The sequence below is a fragment of the Xiphophorus hellerii genome, chromosome 24 (assembly GCF_003331165.1).
Source record: "Xiphophorus hellerii strain 12219 chromosome 24, Xiphophorus_hellerii-4.1, whole genome shotgun sequence".
NCBI classification, from domain to species: domain Eukaryota; kingdom Metazoa; phylum Chordata; class Actinopteri; order Cyprinodontiformes; family Poeciliidae; genus Xiphophorus; species Xiphophorus hellerii.
Window position 1 is genome coordinate 367,730 of NC_045695.1, and position 21,834 is coordinate 389,563.

General features: G+C 42.0%; 1 protein-coding gene and 2 long non-coding RNA genes across 3 annotated transcripts; 1 reads left to right on the forward strand and 2 right to left on the reverse strand.

Annotated features, from left to right (window-relative positions):
• Positions 1 to 5,491: 5,491 nt before the first annotated feature.
• On the reverse strand, positions 5,492 to 5,974 carry LOC116716275 (integumentary mucin C.1-like; the record flags this gene model as incomplete). The annotated part of the gene is made up of 2 exons (XM_032557195.1): positions 5,492 to 5,554; positions 5,702 to 5,974. Coding segments are annotated over 2 exons (336 nt in total), but the record flags the coding sequence as incomplete, so codon positions are not given.
• Positions 5,975 to 9,856: 3,882 nt separating this feature from the next.
• Positions 9,857 to 10,564, forward strand: LOC116715888 (uncharacterized). The gene is made up of 3 exons (XR_004338288.1): positions 9,857 to 9,891; positions 10,225 to 10,368; positions 10,432 to 10,564. It is a non-coding gene; the product is annotated as an uncharacterized LOC116715888 (long non-coding RNA).
• Positions 10,565 to 10,796: 232 nt separating this feature from the next.
• Positions 10,797 to 15,616, reverse strand: LOC116715886 (uncharacterized). Its single transcript, XR_004338287.1, has 3 exons — positions 15,571 to 15,616; positions 10,976 to 11,036; positions 10,797 to 10,881 (listed from the first exon to the last, which is right to left on the reverse strand). It is a non-coding gene; the product is annotated as an uncharacterized LOC116715886 (long non-coding RNA).
• Between the last annotated feature and the right edge of the window lie 6,218 nt (positions 15,617 to 21,834).

Genomic DNA, 21,834 nt, shown 5'->3' on the forward strand with positions numbered 1-21,834 from the left:
GTGGTTGTAGTTGGAGAAGCTGTGGTTGTAGTTGGAGCAGCTGCAGTTGAAGCTGGAGCCTCTGTGGTTGTAGTTGGAGCAGCCGTTGTTGTAGTTGGAGCAGCTGTGGTTGTGGTTGGAGCTGTTGTTGTTGTGGTTGTAGATGCTGTGGTTGTGGTTGGCACAGCTGTAGTTGTGGTTGGAGCATCTGTGGTTGTGGGTGGAGCCGCTGTGGTTGTAGTTGATGCAGCTGTGGTTGTGGTTGGCACAGCTGTAGTTGTGGTTGGAGCAGCTGTGGTTGTAGATGGACTAACTGTGGTTGTGGTTGGATCTGTTGTGGTTGTGGTTTGAGCCACTACTGTTGTCGATGGAGAAGCTGTGGTTGTGATTGGAGCCGCTGTCGTTGTAGTTGGAGCAATTGTTGTTGTGGGTGGAGCCGCTGTGGTTGTGGTTGGACCCTCTGTGGTTGTAGTTGAAACAGCCATTGTTGTAGTTGGAGCAGCTGTGGTTGTAGTTGGAGCTTCTGTGGTTGTAGTTGGAGTAGCTGTGGTTGTGGTTGGACCTGTTGGTGTTGTGGTTGGAGCTGCTGTGGTTGTAGATGATGCAGCTGTGGTTGTGGTTGGCACAGCTGTAGTTGTGGTTCGAGCAGCTGTTGTGGTTGTGGTTTTAGCCTCTGTTGTTGTGGTTTTAGCTCCTGTTGTGGTTGGAGCAACTGTGATTGTGGTTATAGCAGCTGTGGTTGTGGTTGGAGCAGCTGTAGTTGTGGTTGGTGCAGCTGTGGTTGTGGTTGGAGAAGCTGTGGTTGTGGTTGGTTCTGCTGTGGTTGTGGTTGGAGCCGCTGTGGTTGTGGTTGGAGTAGCTGTGGTTGTGGTTGGAGCCGCTGTTGTTGTGGTTGGAGCAGCTGTGGTTATGGTTGGAGCTGTTGTGGTTGTGGTTGGAGCTGCTGTGGTTGTGGTTGGCACAGATGTAGTTGTGGTTGGAGCAGCTGTGGTTGTGGTTGGAGCCGCTGTGGTTGTAGTTGATGCAGCTGTGGTTGTGGTTGGCACAGCTGTAGTTGTGGTTGGAGCTGCTGTGGTTGTGGTTGGAGCCCCTGTGGTTGTAGTTGATGCAGCTGTAGTTGTGGTTGGAGCCGCTGTGGTTGTGGTTGGAGACGCTGTAGTTGTAGATGGAGCAGCTGTGGTTGTAGATGGACTAACTGTGGTTGTGGTTGGATCTGTTGTGGTTGTGGTTTGAGCCACTACTGTTGTCGATGGAGAAGCTGTGGTTGTGATTGGAGCCGCTGTCGTTGTAGTTGGAGCAATTGTTGTTGTGGGTGGAGCCGCTGTGGTTGTGGTTGGACCCTCTGTGGTTGTAGTTGAAACAGCCATTGTTGTAGTTGGAGCAGCTGTGGTTGTAGTTGGAGCTTCTGTGGTTGTAGTTGGAGTAGCTGTGGTTGTAGTTGGAGCTTCTGTGGTTGTAGTTGGAGAAGCTGTCGTTGTGGTTGGAGTCGCTGTTGTTGTAGTTGGAGCAGCTGTAGCTGTCGTTGGAGCAGCTGTGGTTGTGGTTGGAGCGGTTGTGGTTGTGGTTGGAGCAGCTGTCGTGGTGGTGTCAGTTACTGTAATATTTGTTGCAGTTAGTATGACTGCACAGTTTAGAGGAACAACATTTTTTAAGTTTGTTTCTAAAATTTATTCAAAATTATACTAAAGTTTTCTTCTTAATTAAAGTTTGATTGGTGTTTTCAAGTGATGTAACTCAATTCCATTATATTTTTTCAATGTTCATTAACATTTCTGTCAGTGTTTCTTTTTTCATTTGTTGCGCAAATATTTGATTTTCTTGAATGTATCATTTTGTCTTACCTGTGTTGCTGACAGAAACGGTCGCAGGATCTATGTGAAATTCTGCCATTATTGAAGGCTGGTTAACCAACGTCTCTGAGACAAGTGTATCATTAGGAGTAGAAGATGACTCAAATTCAAGGTCCACAGAGTTGATGATTGAGCCCGCTCTGGAAAAGTGTAGTATAGTTAGTTAAAGTCTACAACTGTCTTAAGATGATGTTCACAATTTGTTGTGCAAACTACAAAGAAATTACCTGAATGCCATAGCTCCAGTCTTTTGGAATGAAGGGAACACATTTCTGAAAAGTGGGTCAAGCTACATGAAAAAAAGAGAAGGAATTTAATTGTACAGTTTTTGAAAATGTATTTCTCAGAATGCCGTTACTAAAAACATTAGTTCAGTGAATACATTTGGTTGTTATTGGTTCAGGTAGAAAATCTAAAGTCTGAATTCTGAGTTTAAAGTCAAAATTCTGAGTTTAATCAAATTCTGACTCAGAATTCGTTTTTTCTTTTCGGTGGCCCTAATCCTCTTCCGTATATTTAAAACCACATTCTAGGTAAGCAGGACTTACAATATTTATAAGATTCCTTTGTATTTTCTTAAGTTAGAAGAAAATTTATTTCACATTTTTATGCTGAAGAGACACAAAATATCCTTCATAGGCATACAATAGGATTTTAATTTATAAATTAATTTTTTTTTTTTTAAATGGAAATTGTTATGGGAGTAAGAATGGTAAACATACACTATTCCTTATGTGTCCAGAACGTGTTTGGAATGCTGATGTTGATGGGTCTGCCAAATCTGTGGTGAATACTTCAACAGATTTAAAAATCAGCAGCCTTATTAATGCTGGAGGTGCAGTGGTCGTGGTTGGAGAATTTGTTGTTGTGGTTGGAGCAGCAGTAATTGTGATTGTAGCTGCTGTTGTTGTGGTTGCAGACGCTGTGGTTGTGGTTGGAGCTGATGTGGTTGTGGTTAGAGCCGCTGAGGTTGTAGTTGGAACAGCTGTGGTTGTAGTTGAAGCAACTTTTGTTGTGGTTGGAGCCTCTATGGTTGTAGATTTAGCAGCTGTCATTGTAGTTGGCGCAGCTGTGGTTGTGGTTGTGGTTGGAGCCGTTGTGGTTGTGGTTGGCACAGCTGTAGTTGTAGTTGGAACAGCAGTGGTTGTATTTGGAACAGCTGTTGTTGTTGGAGCAGCTGTGGTTGTGGTTGGAGACATCGTGGTTGTAGTTGGAGTAGCTGTGGTTGTGGTTGGAGCAGCTGTGGTTGTGGTTGGAGTAGCTGTGGTTGTGGTTGGAGCCGCTGTGGTTGTAGTAGGAGAAGCTGTGGTTGTAGTTGGACCAGCTGTGGTTGTAGTTAGAGCCGCTGTTGTTGGGGTTGGAGCAGATGTGGTTATGGTTGGAGCTGTTGTGGTTGTGGTTGGAGCTGCTGTGGTTGTGGTTGGCACAGATGTAGTTGTGGTTGGAGCAGCTGTGGTTGTGGGTGGAGCCGCTGTGGTTGTAGTTGATGCAGCTGTGGTTGTGGTTGGCACAGCTGTAGTTGTGGTTGGAGCAGCTGTGGTTGTAGATGGACTAACTGTGGTTGTGGTTGGAGCTGTTGTGGTTGTGGTTTGAGCCACTACTGTTGTCGATGGAGAAGCTGTGGTTGTGGTTGGAGCCTCTGTGGTTGTAGTTGGAACAGCCATTGTTGTAGTTGGAGCAGCTGTGGTTGTAGTTGGAGCAGCTGTGGTTGTATTTTGAGCTTCTGTGTTTGTGGTTGAAGCCACTGTAGTTGTAGTTGTAGCAGTTGTGGTTGTGGTTGGAGCAACTGTTGTTGTGGTTGGGGCTGCTGTGGTTGTGGTTGGAGCTTCTGTGGATGTGGTTTGAGCTTCTGTGGTTGTGGTAGGAGCCTCTGTGGTTGTAGTTGGAGTTGCTGTGGTTGTGGTTGGAGCTGTTGTGGTTGTGGTTGGAGCTGCTGTGTTTGTGGTTGGCACAGCTGTGGTTGTGGTTGGAGCCGCTGTGGTTGTAGTTGATGCAGCTGTGGTTGTTGTTGGCACAGCTGTAGTTGTGGTTGGAACAGCTGTGGTTGTGGTTGGAGCTGTTGTGGTTGGAGCTGCTGTGGTTGTAGATGATGCAGCTGTGGTTGTTGTTGGCACAGCTGTAGTTGTGGTTGGAACAGCTGTGGTTGTGGTTGGAGCTGTTGTGGTTGTGGTTGGAGCTGCTGTGGTTGTAGTTGATGCAGCTGTGGTTGTTGTTGGCACAGCTGTAGTTGTGGTTGGAGCAGCTGTGGTTGTGGTTGTATCTGATGTGGTTGTAGTTGATGCAGATGTGGTGGTGGTTGGATCCGCTGTGGTTGTGCTTAGAACAGCTGTGGTTGTGGTTGGAGCCGCTGTGGTTGTGGTTGGAGCAGCTGTGGTTGTAGTTGGAGAAGCTGTGGTTGTAGTTGGAGCAGCTGCGGTTGTAGTTGGAGCCTCTGTGGTTGTAGTTGGAGCAGCGGTTGTTGTAGTTGGAGCAGCTGTGGTTGTGGTTGGAACTGTTGTGGTTGTGGTTGTAGATGCTGTCGTTGTGGTTGGCACAGCTGTAGTTGTGGTTGGAGCATCTGTGGTTGTGGGTGGAGCCGCTGTGGTTGTAGTTGATGCACCTGTGGTTGTGGTTGGCACAGCTGTAGTTGTGGTTGGAGCAGCTGTGGTTGTAGATGGACTTACTGTGGTTTTGGTTGGAGCTGTTGTGGTTGTGGTTTGAGCCACTACTGTTGTCGATGGAGAAGCTGTGGTTGTGATTGGAGCCGCTGAGGTTGTAGTTGGAGCAATTGTTGTTGTGGGTGGAGCAGCTGTGGTTGTGGTTGGAGCAACTGTTGTTGTGGTTGGGGCCGCTGTGGTTGTGGTTGGAGCTTCTGTGGATGTGGTTTGAGCTTCTGTGGTTGTGGTAGGAGCCTCTGTGGTTGTAGTTGGAGAAGCTGTGGTTGTAGTTGGAGCAGCTGCGGTTGTAGTTGGAGCCTCTGTGGTTGTAGTTGGAGCAGCGGTTGTTGTAGTTGGAGCAGCTGTGGTTGTGGTTGGAACTGTTGTGGTTGTGGTTGTAGATGCTGTCGTTGTGGTTGGCACAGCTGTAGTTGTGGTTGGAGCATCTGTGGTTGTGGGTGGAGCCGCTGTGGTTGTAGTTGATGCACCTGTGGTTGTGGTTGGCACAGCTGTAGTTGTGGTTGGAGCAGCTGTGGTTGTAGATGGACTTACTGTGGTTTTGGTTGGAGCTGTTGTGGTTGTGGTTTGAGCCACTACTGTTGTCGATGGAGAAGCTGTGGTTGTGATTGGAGCCGCTGAGGTTGTAGTTGGAGCAATTGTTGTTGTGGGTGGAGCAGCTGTGGTTGTGGTTGGAGCAACTGTTGTTGTGGTTGGGGCCGCTGTGGTTGTGGTTGGAGCTTCTGTGGATGTGGTTTGAGCTTCTGTGGTTGTGGTAGGAGCCTCTGTGGTTGTAGTTGGAGTTGCTGTGGTTGTGGTTGGAGCTGTTGTGGTTGTGGTTGGAGCTGCTGTGTTTGTGGTTGGCACAGCTGTGGTTGTGGTTGGAGCCGCTGTGGTTGTAGTTGATGCAGCTGTGGTTGTTGTTGGCACAGCTGTAGTTGTGGTTGGAACAGCTGTGGTTGTGGTTGGAGCTGTTGTGGTTGTGGTTGGAGCTGCTGTGGTTGTAGATGATGCAGCTGTGGTTGTGGTTGGCACAGCTGTAGTTGTGGTTGGAACAGCTGTGGTTGTGGTTGGAGCTGATGTGGTTGTGGTTGGAGCTGCTGTGGTTGTAGATGATGCTGCTGTGGTTGTTGTTGGCACAGCTGTAGTTGTGGTTGGTGCAGCTGTGGTTGTGGTTGGAGCTGTTGTGGTTGTGGTTGGAGCTGCTGTGGTTGTAGTTGATGCAGCTGTGGTTGTTGTTGGCACAGCTGTAGTTGTGGTTGGAGCAGCTGTGGTTGTGGTTGTATCTGATGTGGTTGTAGTTGATGCAGATGTGGTGGTGGTTGGATCCGCTGTGGTTGTGCTTAGAACAGCTGTGGTTGTGGTTGGAGCCGCTGTGGTTGTGGTTGGAGCAGATGTGGTTGTAGTTGGAGAAGCTGTGGTTGTAGTTGGAGCAGCTGCGGTTGTAGTTGGAGCCTCTGTGGTTGTAGTTGGAGCCTCTGTGGTTGTAGTTGGAGCAGCGGTTGTTGTAGTTGGAGCAGCTGTGGTTGTGGTTGGAGCTGTTGTGGTTGTGGTTGTAGATGCTGTCGTTGTGGTTGGCACAGCTGTAGTTGTGGTTGGAGCATCTGTGGTTGTGGGTGGAGCCGCTGTGGTTGTAGTTGATGCAGCTGTGGTTGTGGTTGGCACAGCTGTAGTTGTGGTTGGAGCATCTGTGGTTGTGGGTGGAGCCGCTGTGGTTGTAGTTGATGCAGCTGTGGTTGTGGTTGGCACAGCTGTAGTTGTGGTTGTATCTGATGTGGTTGTAGTTGATGCAGATGTGGTGGTGGTTGGATCCACTGTGGTTGTGCTTAGAACAGCTGTGGTTGTGGTTGGAGCCGCTGTGGTTGTGGTTGGAGTAGATGTGGTTGTAGATGATGCAGCTGTGGTTGTGGTTGGCACAGCTGTAGTTGTGGTTCGAGCAGCTGTTGTGGTTGGAGCAGCTGTGGTTGTGGTTGGAGCTGTTGTGGTTGTGGTTGGAGCCTCTGTGGTTGTGGTTGGAGCAACTGTAGTTGTAGTTGGAGTAGCTGTAATGGTGGTTGGAGCAGCTGTGGTTGTGGTTGGAGCCTCTGTGGTTGTGGTAGGAACCGCTGTGGTTGTGGTTGGAGCAACTGTAGTTGTAGTTGGAGTAGCTGTAATGGTGGTTGGAGCAGCTGTGGTTGTGGTTGGAGCCTCTGTGGTTGTGGTAGGAGCCGCTGTGGTTGTAGTTGGAGCTGATGTGGTTGTGGTTGGAGCTGTTGTGTTTGTGGTTGCAGCTGCTGTGGTTGTGGTTGGCACAGCTGTAGTTGTGGTTGGAACAGCTGTGGTAGTGGTTGATGCAGATGTGGTTGTGGTCAGAGCCGCTGTGGTTGTGGTTGAAGCAGCTGTGGTTGTGGTTACAGCAGCTGTTGTTGTTGTTGGTGCTGCAGTGGTTGTAGTTGGAGAAGCTGTGGATGTAGTTGGAGCTTCTTTTGTTGTGGTTGGGGCCGCTGTGTTTGTGGTTGGAGCTTCTGTATTTGGGGTTTGAGCTTCTGTGGTTGTGTTAGGAGGCGCTGTGGTTGTGGTTGGAGCTGTTGTGGTTGTGGTTGCAGCTGCTGTGGTTGTGGTTGTCACAGCTGTGGTTGTGGTTGGAGCCCCTGTGGTTGTAGTTGATGCAGCTGTGGTTGTGGTTGGCACAGCTGTGGTTGTGGTTGGAGCAGCTGTGGTTGTTGTTGGAGACGCTGTAGTTGTAGATGGACTAACTGTGGTCGTGGTTGGAGCTTTTGTGGTTGTGGTTGGAGCCGTTGTGGTTGTGGTTGGAGCAGCTGTGGTTGTGGTTGGAGCTGTTGTTGTTGTGGTTTTAGCCTCTGTTGTTGTGGTTTTAGCTCCTGTTGTGGTTGGAGCAACTGTGATTGTGGTTATAGCAGCTGTGGTTGTGGTTGGAGCAGCTGTAGTTGTGGTTGGTGCAGCTGTGGTTGTGGTTGGAGAAGCTGTGGTTGTGGTTGGTGCTGCTGTGGTTGTGGTTGGAGTAGCTGTGGTTGTGGTTGGAGCCGCTGTGGTTGTATTTTGAGCTTCTGTGGTTGTGGTTGAAGCCACTGTAGTTGTAGTTGTAGCAGCTGTGGTTGTAGTTGGAGCAGCTGTGGTTGTATTTTGAGCTTCTGTGGTTGTGGTTGAAGCCACTGTAGTTGTAGTTGTAGCAGCTGTGGTTATGGTTGGAGCAACTGTTGTTGTGGTTGGGGCCGCTGTTGTTGTGGTTGGAGCTTCTGTGGATGTGGTTTGAGCTTCTGTGGTTGTGGTAGGAGCCTCTGTGGTTGTAGTTGGAGTTGCTGTGGTTGTGGTTGGAGCTGTTGTGGTAGTGGTTGGAGCTGCTGTGTTTGTGGTTGGCACAGCTGTGGTTGTGGTTGGAGCCGCTGTGGTTGTAGTTGATGCAGCTGTGGTTGTTGTTGGCGCAGCTGTAGTTGTGGTTGGAACAGCTGTGGTTGTGGTTGGAGCTGTTGTGGTTGTGGTTGGAGCTGCTGTGGTTGTAGATGACGCAGCTGTGGTTGTGGTTGGCACAGCTGTAGTTGTGGTTGGAACAGCTGTGGTTGTGGTTGGAGCTGATGTGGTTGTGGTTGGAGCTGCTGTGGTTGTAGATGATGCAGCTGTGGTTGTTGTTGGCACAGCTGTAGTTGTGGTTGGAACAGCTGTGGTTGTGGTTGGAGCTGTTGTGGTTGTGGTTGGAGCTGCTGTGGTTGTAGTTGATGCAGCTGTGGTTGTTGTTGGCACAGCTGTAGTTGTGGTTGGAGCAGCTGTGGTTGTGGTTGTATCTGATGTGGTTGTAGTTGATGCAGATGTGGTGGTGGTTGGATCCGCTGTGGTTGTGCTTAGAACAGCTGTGGTTGTGGTTGGAGCCGCTGTGGTTGTGGTTGGAGCAGCTGTGGTTGTAGTTGGAGAAGCTGTGGTTGTAGTTGGAGCAGCTGTGGTTGTGGTTGGAGCTGTTGTGGTTGTGGTTGTAGATGCTGTCGTTGTGGTTGGCACAGCTGTAGTTGTGGTTGGAGCATCTGTGGTTGTGGGTGGAGCCGCTGTGGTTGTAGTTGATGCAGCTGTGGTTGTGGTTGGCACAGCTGTAGTTGTGGTTGGAGCAGCTGTGGTTGTAGATGGACTAACTGTGGTTGTGGTTGGAGCTGTTGTGGTTGTAGTTGGAGCAATTGTTGTTGTGGGTGGAGCAGCTGTGGTTGTGGTTGGACCCTCTGTGGTTGTAGTTGGAACAGCCATTGTTGTAGTTGGAGCAGCTGTGGTTGTAGTTGGAGCTTCTGTGGTTGTAGTTGGAACAGCCATTTTTGTAGTTGGAGCAGCTGTGGTTGTAGTTGGAGCTTCTGTGGTTGTGGTTGAAGCCACTGTAGTTGTTGTTGTAGCAGCTGTGGTTGTGGTTGGCGCAACTGTTGTTGTGGTTGGGGCTGCTGTGGTTGTGGTTGGAGCTTCTGTGGATGTGGTTTGAGCTTCTGTGGTTGTGGTAGGAGCCTCTGTGGTTGTAGTTGGAGTTGCCGTTGTTGTAGTTGGAGCAGCTGTTGTTGTGGTTGGAGCTGTTGTGGTTGTGGTTGGAGCTGCTGTGTGTGTGGTTGGCACAGATGTGGTTGTGGTTGGAGCCGCTGTGGTTGTAGTTGATGCAGCTGTGGTTGTTGTTGGCACAGCTGTAGTTGTAGTTGATGCAGCTGTGGTTATGGTTGGAGCCATTGTGGTTGTGGTTTGAGCAGCTGTTGTTGTGGTTGGAGCAGCTGTGGTTGTGGTTGGAGCTGTTGTGGTTGTGGTTGTAGCCGCTGCTGTTGTGGTTTTAGCTGCTGTTGTGGTTGGAGCAGCTGTTGTCGTGGTTGGAGCAGCTGTAGTCGTGGTTTGAGCAGCTGTTGTTGTTGTTGGAGATGTTGTTGTTTTGGATGGATCAGCTGTGGTTGTGGTTGGACCGCCTGTTGTTGTGGTTGGAGCAGCTGTGGTTGTGGTTGGAGCAGCTGTAGTTGTGGTTGGAGCAGCTGTTGTTGTGGTTGGAGCTGCTGTGGTTGTTGTTAGTGTTGCTTTTGTTGTGTTTGGAGATGCTGTGGTTGTGGTTGGAGCAACTATGGCTGTGGTTGGTTCAGTTGTGGTTGGTGCAGCTTTTGTTGTGGATGGAGCAGCTGTGGTTGTGGTTGGAGCTGTTGTGGTGGTGGTTGGAGAAGCTGTGGTTGTGTTTGTGGTTGGGGCAGATATTGTCGTTGTTGGAGCAGGTGTTGTTGTGGTTGGAGTAGCTGTGGTTATGGTTGGAGCTGTTGTGGTTGTGGTTGTAGCCACTGTTGTTGTGGTTTTAGCTGTGGTTGTGGTTGGAGCAGCTGTGGTTGTGGTTGGAGCTGCTGTGGTTGTGGTTGGAGCTGGTGTGGTTGTGGTTGGAACTGCAGTGGTTGTGGTTGGAGCAGAGGTTGTTGGTGCTTCTGTAGTTGTAGTTGGAGCTGGTGTGGATGTGGTTGGAGCATCTGTGGTTGTGGTTGGTGCCGCTGTTGTTGTGGTAGGAGGTGCTGTGGTTGTTGGAGCAACTGTGGTTGTGGTTGGTTCAGTTTTGGTTGTGGTTGGTGCAGCTGTTGTTGTTACTGGAGCATCTTTGTTTTTGGTTGGTGCAGCTGTTGTTGTGTTTGGAGGTGCTTTGGTTGTGGTTGGAGCATTTGTGGTTGTGTTTTGAGCTGCTGTGTTTGTGGTTGGAGCTGGTGTGGTTGTGGTCGGTGCTGCTGTTGTTATAGTTGGAGCTGCTGTGGTTGTGGTTGGAGCTGAAGTAGTTGGTGCTTCAGTAGCTGTAGTTGTAGTTGGAGCCAATGTAGTTGTGGTCGGTGCCGCTGTTGTTGTGGTTGGCTCTGTTGTGGTTGTGGATGGAGTAGCTGTAGTTGTTTTTGGAGCATCCGTGGTTGTGGTTGGAGCTGTTATGGTTGTGGTTGGAGGTGCATTGGTTGTGGTTTGAGAAGCTGTAGTTGTTAATAGAGCCGCAGTGGTTGTTGTTGAAGCAGCTGTAGTTGCTGGAGCTGCTGTAGTTGTGGTTTCAGCTGCTTTGGTTGTGGTTATTGCAGCTGTGGTTGTGGTTAGTCCAGCTGTTGTGGATGTAGCAGCTGTAGTTTTTGCATCAGCTGTACTTGATGGTGCTGTATTTGTTGTTGGAGTTGCTGTTGTTTTGGATTTGGCTTCTGTGGTTGTTGTGCGACCATCTGTTGTTACAGAGAGTGTGGTTGCAGTTGCAGTTGGAACAGCTGTAGTTTGTACTGGAGTAGCTGTTGTAGTTTCTGGAACAACTACAGTTGTTGGTTGAGGCTCTGTAGTTGTGTCTGACGTTGTTGTGGTAACAACTGCTGTTGTTGTGTCTGGAGTGCTTCTCGTTGTTGCCACTTTGTTTGTTGTTGAATAAGCACTTGTGATGGTTGTAGGATTTGTAGTTGTCTGTGCAGCCATCATCTTCTGAGCTGTTTATTTTTTAGAGTGGAAACATTTTAAATAATCAATATTTACATCATATGCTGTTGTATTTAGGCACTGGATTTATAACATTAAACTTACTTGTTAGTATTAGTAGCAGTGGTAACACTTTTTCAGGACCCATGCTTTTTCAATCTTAATGCTGTAATTGTAAGCAAAACGAACAACTTATTCAAACATTAGTTAATCAGAGAAATAATTCATCAATACTTAATTTCATTTAACATAGAGACATTTTGAAATGTGGATATCACAAGGAAATGTGGATGTCCACATTTCATTGTGGACATCAAATATATATACAGTACAGACCAAACATTTGGACACACCTTCTAATTCAATGGGTTTTCTTTATTTTCATGACTATTTATAAGGCAATAAATCCCACTTATTAACCTGACAGGGCACACCTATGAAGTGAAAACCATTTCAGGTGACTACCTCTTGAAGCTCATCAAGAAAATGCAGAGTGTGTGCAAAGCAGTAATCACAGCAAGAGGTTGCTACTTTGAAGAAACTAGAATATAAGGGGTATTTTCAGTTGTTTTACACTTTTTTGTTTAGTGTTACAGGCAGACAGGGGAAAATAAGCAGCTTCAATTTGTCGCTCCTTTCTGAGTCAGCCAGTTGTGCCATCGCTTCTAGAAATAGAAACAACACCGGAGAAACAACGTCAAGCTGCTGGTACAGCCTTCGGTTCACTCTCGAATCCACAGACTACCTCTGTGCCCTCTGCGCTCAGCTGTTTCTGCCAGAGATTTACTGTGCATATTTACTTGTGGAAGTTATCATTAGACCAGGTCTGAATCTGATGGTTATGCTTGGATACTGGTAACATTAATGACTGTGCTGTTTCAAAGTTTGCTCTAGCTTGACACGGATACCAGTTTCCTCCTCCCCGCTGCATCTTAAAAATAGGTATGATTGAAATGTAGAGACTGCTGTAAACCCTCAGCTGTGAGAGGAAAGTTCAAAACTAGCTCAAATCTACACATGTCTAACACACAGAAGCCTAATACATTAATAATTTGAACCAGAGCCTCACGTATGGAAGGCCACAAGTGTCAGTTTAGTACTTTAAAAGTTCAAAATTAAATTTTTATGTATGTAAAATTGTAATACAACTGGAGACTTGTCTGTCAAATTGAAATAACAAATAATTATCTTGCACAAATTATGATAAAAAATGTATATTTATCAATCAATCAATCAATCTGATTTTATTTGTATAGCACATTTCAGCAGCAAGGCATTTCAAAGTGCTTTACATCATATCAAACACAAAAACACAATGCAACATAGAATCAACAATCAAAACACGACATTAAGTCAGGTTCCATCTATAAATTTGTAATTGATTACGTTTCAAATACAATCCTAAACAGGTGGGTTTTTAGTCGAGTTTGCATCCATAGAAGGTTTACCTGTTACACTCCTACTGTGTTATATGGAACAAAATACCTATTGCTATTTTTATTCCCACTCACGCTCACCATCACACAGTTTAAAACGATGTAGGCAGCATTTTAATGGGCTTCTGGCACAAGGCTCCGTACACCTCTTTCACAGAATTTCGAGCAGGGACTCCGCTGTCCCTCACGGATTTTTGTGCAATTCTATGGTACCTGTTAGTGTCTAGAATTTACAGGGTTTCCGTTACATGCAATGACCCTCAGTCACTCGCCGTTTTAGGTCTCAAGTAATGTATGGAAGAGGATTAGGGCCACCAAAAAACAAAATTCTGACTTTCAAATCAGAATTTTGAGAGAAATGTCACAATTCTGACTTTATTCTCAGAATTCTGAGATTAAAGTCAGATTTTGTTTTTTTCCAGTGGCCCTAATTCTGTTCCGTACTTGAGTAATAACTTAATGTGTATATTTTTATTCATAGTCATGTACTCCTAAAGTTTAGGAATTTATTTTTTATCTCTCCATATTACAAATCAGATAAGATAAAACATGAAACATATTTTTGTCATTGGCTATTCTGCCACTGAGGTCCTGTGAAGCTGTTAGGATTTAGTAGACAAGGAGCAGTTATAATTATTCAATAATCTACTTTAGCACCGGAAATGAAACATAACTTGAAAAAAAAATTCATAAATGATTTTACCATGCATTTGATTCAAATTTTGCTCTGATTCCTAATATATTTTTGTGTAATAAATTACGAAAACAATACTGAATTATTAATTTGATAAATTTCCAGTTTTATTCAAATTATCACATAGGCTATAACACGTATTTAATAACTCAGTAATGCTTAGGATTTGTCATCGTTAGTAGTCTACAACAGGAATATCCTGTTGAACCTGTTCAGAAGAGGAAAACTAAAACAATTTAAAGTGTTGAGAGGCTGGGAAAGACCAAAGAACAAAATGAACCATGTATTTAAATTGTTAAAGAAAAAAGAAAAACCTTATATTTCTGCTTAGTTAGTGGTGGGTGGGCAGCTGGCCTGTGTGTAAATATGCAATTTTTGATTAGCGCCGATAATTATTTATAGCTCTTATTGAGGCAGTGTATTAAATTCATTATTATTATTTTTTTCAACCAACAGTCTTCGACAATAGTGTTGTGGGTCTGAGCAACGCTCTTGCGGTCACAACAAGTGTTCAAATCACAAGAAAGACGCAAAAGCTAAGAGAGCGCTAAAACATGCAGCAACTGATTCTTTGGAGACTGGACGTTGTCGGGTAACTTTAAAGACATTTTGCTGAAACCGTTTGACAACAGTGGGGCGTTTTTAATGAAGCCAGTTCATTTAGCCCAAATAATGCCACGACACATAACGCGTCGCGCAGCTTCTCCGGCGTCCTGTCAGGGTACGCCTTTTTAACAGCGCATTCGGCAATGTTTTGGACAAATGAAGAAACGTCGTGGGCAACTTTGAACGCGGGAGCAATTAAACAGAACACGGACAAAATAAATATTCCCATCCAGATGGAATTCGACTTTGAACATAATAAAAGGAATCCGCAGAAACTCAGGGAGGTTCTCACCACACACAACACCAAGATCGCCAACTACAGCTGAAATGGACAGAGAGCAGAAGTTGGAAACACTTCTGGAACCCTGCAGGCAAATTTTACCTAATTTATTTTTCACTGTCCTGTGTGGGTTTTAGAGAGAAATAATGTCTATTTCAATGTGCAAATACACTTATATCAGTAAATAGTAATTTACTATATTCTAATTAAATGTTTTTTCCCCTATTGTAGGCAGATATTGCCTGCAACAGGGATGATTGCAACGCGTTGCGAGTTGTAAAACCATCAATTCTACCATTTATAATTGATGGCGCTACACCAATTCTTCGATTATTGAGTCAAGCCCACAAGGTGGATGTCAGGGCTGAAAGCTGTGGTGTTATTATTTTATTTAGGAAAAAACTGATTTAGAGGTAAGAACTTTTTTTTTTTGACAAAAGATGAATTTTGATTGGGTTTTTACACAGTTGGAACTAGAATATTGTCTGTCAATTGAGAAAGTAGTTTCTCAAGCAGCTAATTATCTGAAAGTTGTCCATAAAGAATGACAAGACGCTATTTTGGGTTGGCTTATTTCTCAATTACACTTGTTAAATTGCATCTACAACGTGGTTTCTAATTTTGCTCTTTTTTTAAAATTTTGCTCCAACTCATCCCATCATGCATTGCATCCTACATACTGGGGTAGGTTTTAATAAAGGCCACGTCTGTCTTCGACACAAACTCACAAATTCTGTAATCTCCTTATGTGGTTTTCTATCAGTACTATTTGTAGTAAACTTGTGGGGTATTTTGTGAAACAGTTTGAAAGGTCTGTCTTAAAAATTGGAGGTGTTAAATATGCCAAGGCAAAAAGTGTTACAATGTTTCCAGGAGAATGAACAAGAATGAAGAAACAGGTATTTTTGGTACTCTGTGATTCTGCCTGTGCTCATCTCTCCAAAGGGATGGATAGCTCAGAGAATGATCCTGCCTAAGTGGTCAAATTCAAGTCGACATTCAACACAAACCCGGAGACACAAAAAAAGGAAAAGAAAGAAATTAAGAGAAAAGCATCTTTTGCCAATCTGAAAATTGCTACTGTACTGACTTCCATATTCAGGTCAATACAGATCAGAGAGGGCTGAACTCTGGGATTAAGCGGAACTAAAACGTGAATATAAACTCCATATATTAGAATATTGTTGAAATGTTTAGTATCTATTTTAAATAACCTCGCTGTTACTGTAAGATAAACAGACCACAAAATATTTTTTTAAATATATTTTTATAATGACTGCTAAAGTAAGAATTTAGCAAAAATGGGAAAACGTACTCATGACTTCTCCTAAACAAAAGCAGTTTTTATGAAAAAGTGAGAAAAAAAAAAAAAGTTCAAATTCTGTAACTTTGATAATATAGATAAAAAAAGAACTAAAAGTAAAAATCTGTTTTGATTCTCTTTAATGTGGTGGAACTTTGACATAATTTTGCCTATTTTACTGATTATATGGAATGCCCTCAAATCAGTGCGAACTAGTTAAATGTTTACAAATTCCTCAATTTAAAACTAGTGTCTAAATATCTAAAAACAAATCTGTGTTAATAAATCAGATCTAAAAGGCAAATCTTTCAAAAAAATTGTCAGTTTTTAAGGTTCATTGTATTTAAACCTTTAAATCTTAACGCTCAGAAATGTACTTACCCAGAGCAGTAAATCAATTCAAAGGTTCCTAAAATCTCTCTTGCTGCTCTTGAAACTTGCTTTTCTAGAGCTTGCTCAGCCTTATATATTAGTTCTAAGTTATTACCAGAATGACGCAGACATTAAATTTCTATTGAAACAACATAGGTATTTCAGGAATGGCGAGGTAACAAATCCGGCTGTGCAACTCCACTTTTTTTTATAAGTTTCTTTCATCTACACCACATTCACAGCTCAGTGATATTTCTTCATTCCACCCAAGTAAACAATCCAGACGATTTTGCTTTTATTTGTGGATGTGTTGCAGTTTTAAGTATGTCAAAATATAAAGATAAGACTTTGCTGCAAATAAAAACAGCGAAAATATATTTTTTGGCTTAGTTTCATTTTGCTAAGATGCACGGTAAATTTGTTGAATGCAAATTGTGAGTAAGAGAATGCCAGAGGTGTGGCTGTAATACCATATTTCGTGCACCGCTGACAGCTTTAGAGAATTCAAATTTAGAATAGATGCACTCTGTTCAGAAATCCATTATTAACTTGTGAAATTCTTAGTTGACAGGTCGGATCAGGCACATAACAAACCATGCTTAGGTTCACAAAAGGGATCACAAGAAGTCCACATTTTGTGATCCTTAAATGAGAACTTATTTTGTGTAAAGTCTTACAAAAGTTATGTCATAACATGGCAAGAAATGTCTGTTGTGGAGTCACACTGTAACAAAACATATATGAGAATTTCAAAACAATTTGAAATTTATTTTAAAAATATTCTGAGTCAAAAAAGCGACATGGTTCCAATATAAGAGTCTTCAATGTCAGTTGAGAATGCAACTATAAAATAAATTTGTAAACAAACATTTTACAATAAACTTTAATGTATAATTCTTTAATTATGATGTGTGAAATTACAATTCACACGTGTTTGATTTAGATATTTAACTACATAGAAAAATGCTTTAACAAGTACAGTCATTCAACCACAAGGAAAATTCAAGAGGAAACTAAAATCAGTAATTGCATGGCTTTCTTTTGAAATACTTTCTCTATGTGTCATTGGTAGACGGGTCAAATCTTGCCACTTCACAGTTTGCTGCATTTAATAAAAAGACTGCTGAGCCTCAGACCAAAATGACTGATCTATGACTAGCATTATAAATAACAGAAGTGGGATGTTGTTTTTGGTTGTTCCCATTCGAAAGTATGTCAGATACAGTGAATCATTCCTAATGCATTTTCCATCCGTTCATCCATCCATCCATCTGTCCATCCTTCCACCGGCATTTCAAGGGCAGCAGAGGCACATAGTCCCTCCTGCATGTCTTGGGTCTACTTCTGGGTCTCCTCCCGGTGGGATGTGCCCAGAACACCTCACCAGGGAGGCATCCTAACCACACGGCAGAACCTCCGCCACTGGCTCATGTCAATGTGGAGAAGCAGCAGCTCTACTGTGAGTCCGTCCCGGATGACCGAGCTTCACCCTGTCTCTAAGGGAGACAGGGTGAATGACAGGGTGAATTGTCTTCTGTCACTGTCTCTTCGTCTTTTATGTACTGAGATTATTGGAATATTTTCTCCTGATTCCCTGAAGATGTCGGCTGATTATTTGCTTGTTATTCTAATGGACGCAGTTTCATGAAAACATTTTTGCATGGGTTTAGATGCTGATTACAATAATAATAATAATAATAAGTGTAAGTATATAAAACACTAACTCTTTCCATACACAGACTAAAAAGAGACATGCACATTTGTTCTCACTGTGTGAAGTTAAATCCGACCACAATTTTCAGGTTTTAACTTGGTGTGTGTGCAAGTGAGGCTTCCTACAAAATGGACTTAGTCCCACCAATTCTGTCATCAGAAGGAATGGGCCAGAACTCCAGCAAAATTTTGTGTGAAAACCTGTGGAAGGAAACCCCAAAGGCTTGACACAAATCATGTAGTTTAGTAAATAGAAATAATTTTGGTAATTCTAACTAATCTAAAACGAGATAAGTTTGGTTTGTAACTTCAGACAGGGAGGAGAAAAGAAGCTAATTTAATATATAATAACAATTCCATTGCAAAATTGTGTTTTCATTATCTTTTATTAAACTGATAGGTATATTCTTTACAGAATACCTTCTGTTATAAATACAATTAAAAGGAAAAGAAAAACTGGACAATCATACAGGACGTTGCTCAGACAGCTTATTTTTGGTAAATCCTACAATATTTATTGAGAGAGAAATCTTCACCAAACTAAATAATCCTTCAAGAAATACCTTCATGATGAATATGATAAGTTAATACAATGACACAGAATAATTAGTTTTTCATTAATAAATAAGACAAAATTGACATGAGGAAATGATCAAGTTTCAATAAATGTTTTAAAGTTTAAAATTCTAAGTGAATCTTGGTCTGGAATTAGAACAACATTCTTGTTCACACAAGCAATAAATGACATTTTCATGCAGATTTTCCTCTGGAAGCCAGCAGAGACGTTATTGTTGTGTTGAAAGAAGCCATGACAACAGGACCATGCTGAATGCAGTGATGAGGCTGATTGTATGGCTTGCTCCACTCGACGTTTCTGTGTAAAAGAAAGCAAAAAAAAACAACTTACATCAACAAACTCCTTCGTGAGTTCATAGATCTTGTATGATTAACATGTTAATCTATATTTTCTGTAGTTTGAATGTAATTTAACTTACGTGTGCCATCCACAAAAATTGAATTGATGTCAATGTTGAAAGCTGTGACGGTTGAATTTGCTTTCACCAAAACATCTGTGATTTGGGTGCTACTAGGTTGGGATGCTGTTGCAAATCCAAGGTCAATGTTGTTGATGATTGATCCATTGCTGCAGAGGTAACAACATTTCAGTTATTCTGTGCACATTCATATTAAACAGTCTTCAGAATTTATCTGCAACTCATACCTGAATGAAATCACAATGAAACTGCGGTAAGAAGCGAACGCTGCCTGGTAGAGTGGTTCAAGCTGCAAAAAGACAAAAAAAGTGTGAGTTTTCTATTAATGGTGAATTTTAACATTGGGTACTTCAAAATATAATTGCAACAATCAGGCTTGAAGTTTGTGAAAAAGCAGTATAGGGAATTCAAATCTATCCAGACCAATTTCTCCTGTGATATGGATTAAAGTTATGGCGTCCGGTAGAAGACATGGACGCTGTGAAATGCTATAGGCTTGGATGAGCAGATTAGGATGAGGATTAGAGACGTCTTCCCCCCGGGACCCGGACACTGGTGGAGGAGGCAAAGGAGAGGATGGAAGTCTGAAGAAGATGGAAGAACAAGGGTGAAGAAGAAGGGATGGAGGTGGGTTGAAGCCCGGCTGGTGAGCAGATGGAGCCGTAGATGGAGGAGTTAATTGAGGTGCGCTCTGATGCTGATTGGTTGTGGTAGAAGCTCATGACGCAGCGATTGGATGACACAGGTAAGGCTGAAGAAAATCTTCCAGGACTACAGCAGGTCAGCCATCATTACCGACATGTGTTTGTGTATGTTTTCTGGGCACACACAGCATTAATAATTACACATGTAACGCTAATTAATAAAATCAGTCCCTACTGGCTGACCAATAAAAGGCACAGATTCCTTTAATGTAAGAGGAAACATTTTAGGAGAAAGCCTGTGTTCAAAATAAAATATAATTTAAAAAAATCTCAATATAGAGGCTCCACGTAGTTGTCCTGTTATGTTTTAAGTTTAAATATGAATAATTTCCCTTCATAATGTAATAGTTCTGTATAGCCTTGGAGGTTGTTTTTTTTGTTCCATTAAATTTGCTTTAATTTTTATAATCTGATTGTTTAATAAACTTTTGTTACTTTTAACTGTGTCATTAAATACATATATGTTAAATGCTGATTATGTTTTAGTCCCCAGGTTGAATTTCAACCCCAAGCGCTCTGCAATCTGGAGCTTCACTTAATGCATAAAATGAAGATTTTTCTTTTTTTTTCATTTTTTGCTATGTGCCCCCATAAAAAAAAATTATGGCCCCACCTTGGACACTCTGATAAATTTAGTCTAGGACCAACGCTGTATCTTATAATTTATCTTTATTATATTGATATCTATACAGGAAAAAATAGGCAAAATACTTTCAGAATACAGAATACAGAATATTTTTGTGTGATAAATACAACTAAAAGAAAAAGAAAAACTAGACAATCATACAGGACATTGATCAGACAGTCTTACAATATTCATTGAGAGAGAAATCTTAAGGATTACATAAACAGTCTCTGACCTAAATAATCCTTAATTACCTTCATGTTACCTTTCACAGATTATAAATTATATTACTTTACCATAATAATTAAATTTACATAAATAAATAAGAAAGAACTGATATGAACAAACTTAAAGAGCCTGACAATTCAAATAAACATATTCACTGTTATACAGTATCAAGTTTCAATAAATGTTTTTAAAGTTTTAAAGTGTCATGAGTAAATTTTTAGAATGTCCTTCTTCACACCAGTAAGAATTGACATTTTCCAGCACATCTTCCTCTGGAAACCAGCAGAGACGTTATTGCTGGTTTGAAAGAAGCCATGACAGCAGGACCAAACTGAGTGCAGTGATGAGGCTGATGTTGTGGCTCACTCCACTTGATACCTCTGCAAGTGAGAAAAAGAAGACGCATGACCTTATTTGAAAAAACACCTCCTCTGTTATATACCAGATTTTGTATCATTGCAATGCTAACTTATTTTTATTTGAATGTAATTTAGCTTACGTATGTCATCCACAAGAAAAGAAGCAGTTTCGATGTTGAAGTCTGTGACGATCAAAGCTGCTTTCAGCAAAACCTCTGAAATTTGAATGTTGCTAGGTACAAACGCTGCTGAAAATTTAAGGTCCATGTTGTTGATAATTGATCCGTTGCTAAAAAAAAAAAGAAAATCAGTTAATTTGTCCAAATTTATATTTAACAATGTTTAAAATTGTCTGCAAATCATACCTGAATGAAGTTACAGTGAAGTCGCGTAAAGTAGAAAACGCTCGCTGGAAGAGAGGTTCAAGCTGCAGGAAGACAAAGAAAATATTGTTCTGTAAATTAAAGTTGTAATTTTTTTTATATCTCACTCATCCAAATCCTGAAATTACATCAAATATAAATTTTTCCTATGTTAGTTTAGGCAAAAAAAAAATCATGATAAAGCATGACCTTTTGTGTATGTGCGGTATTTCAGTGATATTAGATATTACTAACTTTTGCTAAAGGAAAATGTGAATTCATTAACTGAAGAAACATTGTTTTAACCAATTTTTGCCCTGCATGTTACAAAGTGTGTTTCTTAAACCTACCTGATTTAAATAAAGAATTAACTGACAAGGTTCTACAGAAGTTGGTTAAAGGTTAATTGTATAACTAAACAATTTGAATCATAATTTGATATTTTAAAAGTGCCATTAGACTATAAAACAAAGATTATATTTACCCTGGACTTATTTATAGATTCAGATATATCCATACAAGCATACATATTTGTTTTTGTTTATTTTTTTCTTTTAAATTACTCATAATTTCACACTTATGCATGTATTTTTAATTTTTATATCACGTATGGTTATATTTATATTTACCAGTATTTGACACTTTAGATGGGAGTAGCTTGTCAACAAATAAACAACTTCCCTTTCAGGATCCGGAAAGTATATTCTAATTTTAAATCAGGGAATAAATCTACACCATACAGGCCAAGGTGTAGATTTTTTTTTCTAATAACCCTTGCCCTCCTGTGGTATAGAAAATAGTTTCTTTTATTCAATTTTCATTTTTTGAATACAAAATAATTTAGACATATTTGTACAGCTTTATGGTTCTGTCTCACGACAAATATCAACTTGAAAGTGATGTTTGTTGAAGCTCTTTTACAAATATTTTACTATAAGCTGAAATAAGACTTACATTTGACTTTAAAAGTGCAGCTCGATTTTTAAATGCGGCAGATGATGGGTTCAGCAAATCAGTGGTGAAGGTCTCGCCCAGAGACCTAAAAGTCACTTTCCTTGTGACTGTTGCCTCCACAGTTGGAGTTGTTTTGGTTGTTGGTTTAACTGTAGTAGATGGAGTTGTGGTGTTGGTTGTTGGATTAACTGCAGTAGATGGAGTTGTGGTGTTGGTTGTTGGATTAACTGCAGTAGATGGAGTTGTGGTGTTGGTTGTTGGATTAACTGCAGTAGATGGAGTTGTGGTGTTGGTTGTTGGATTAACTGCAGTAGATGGAGTTGTGGTGTTGGT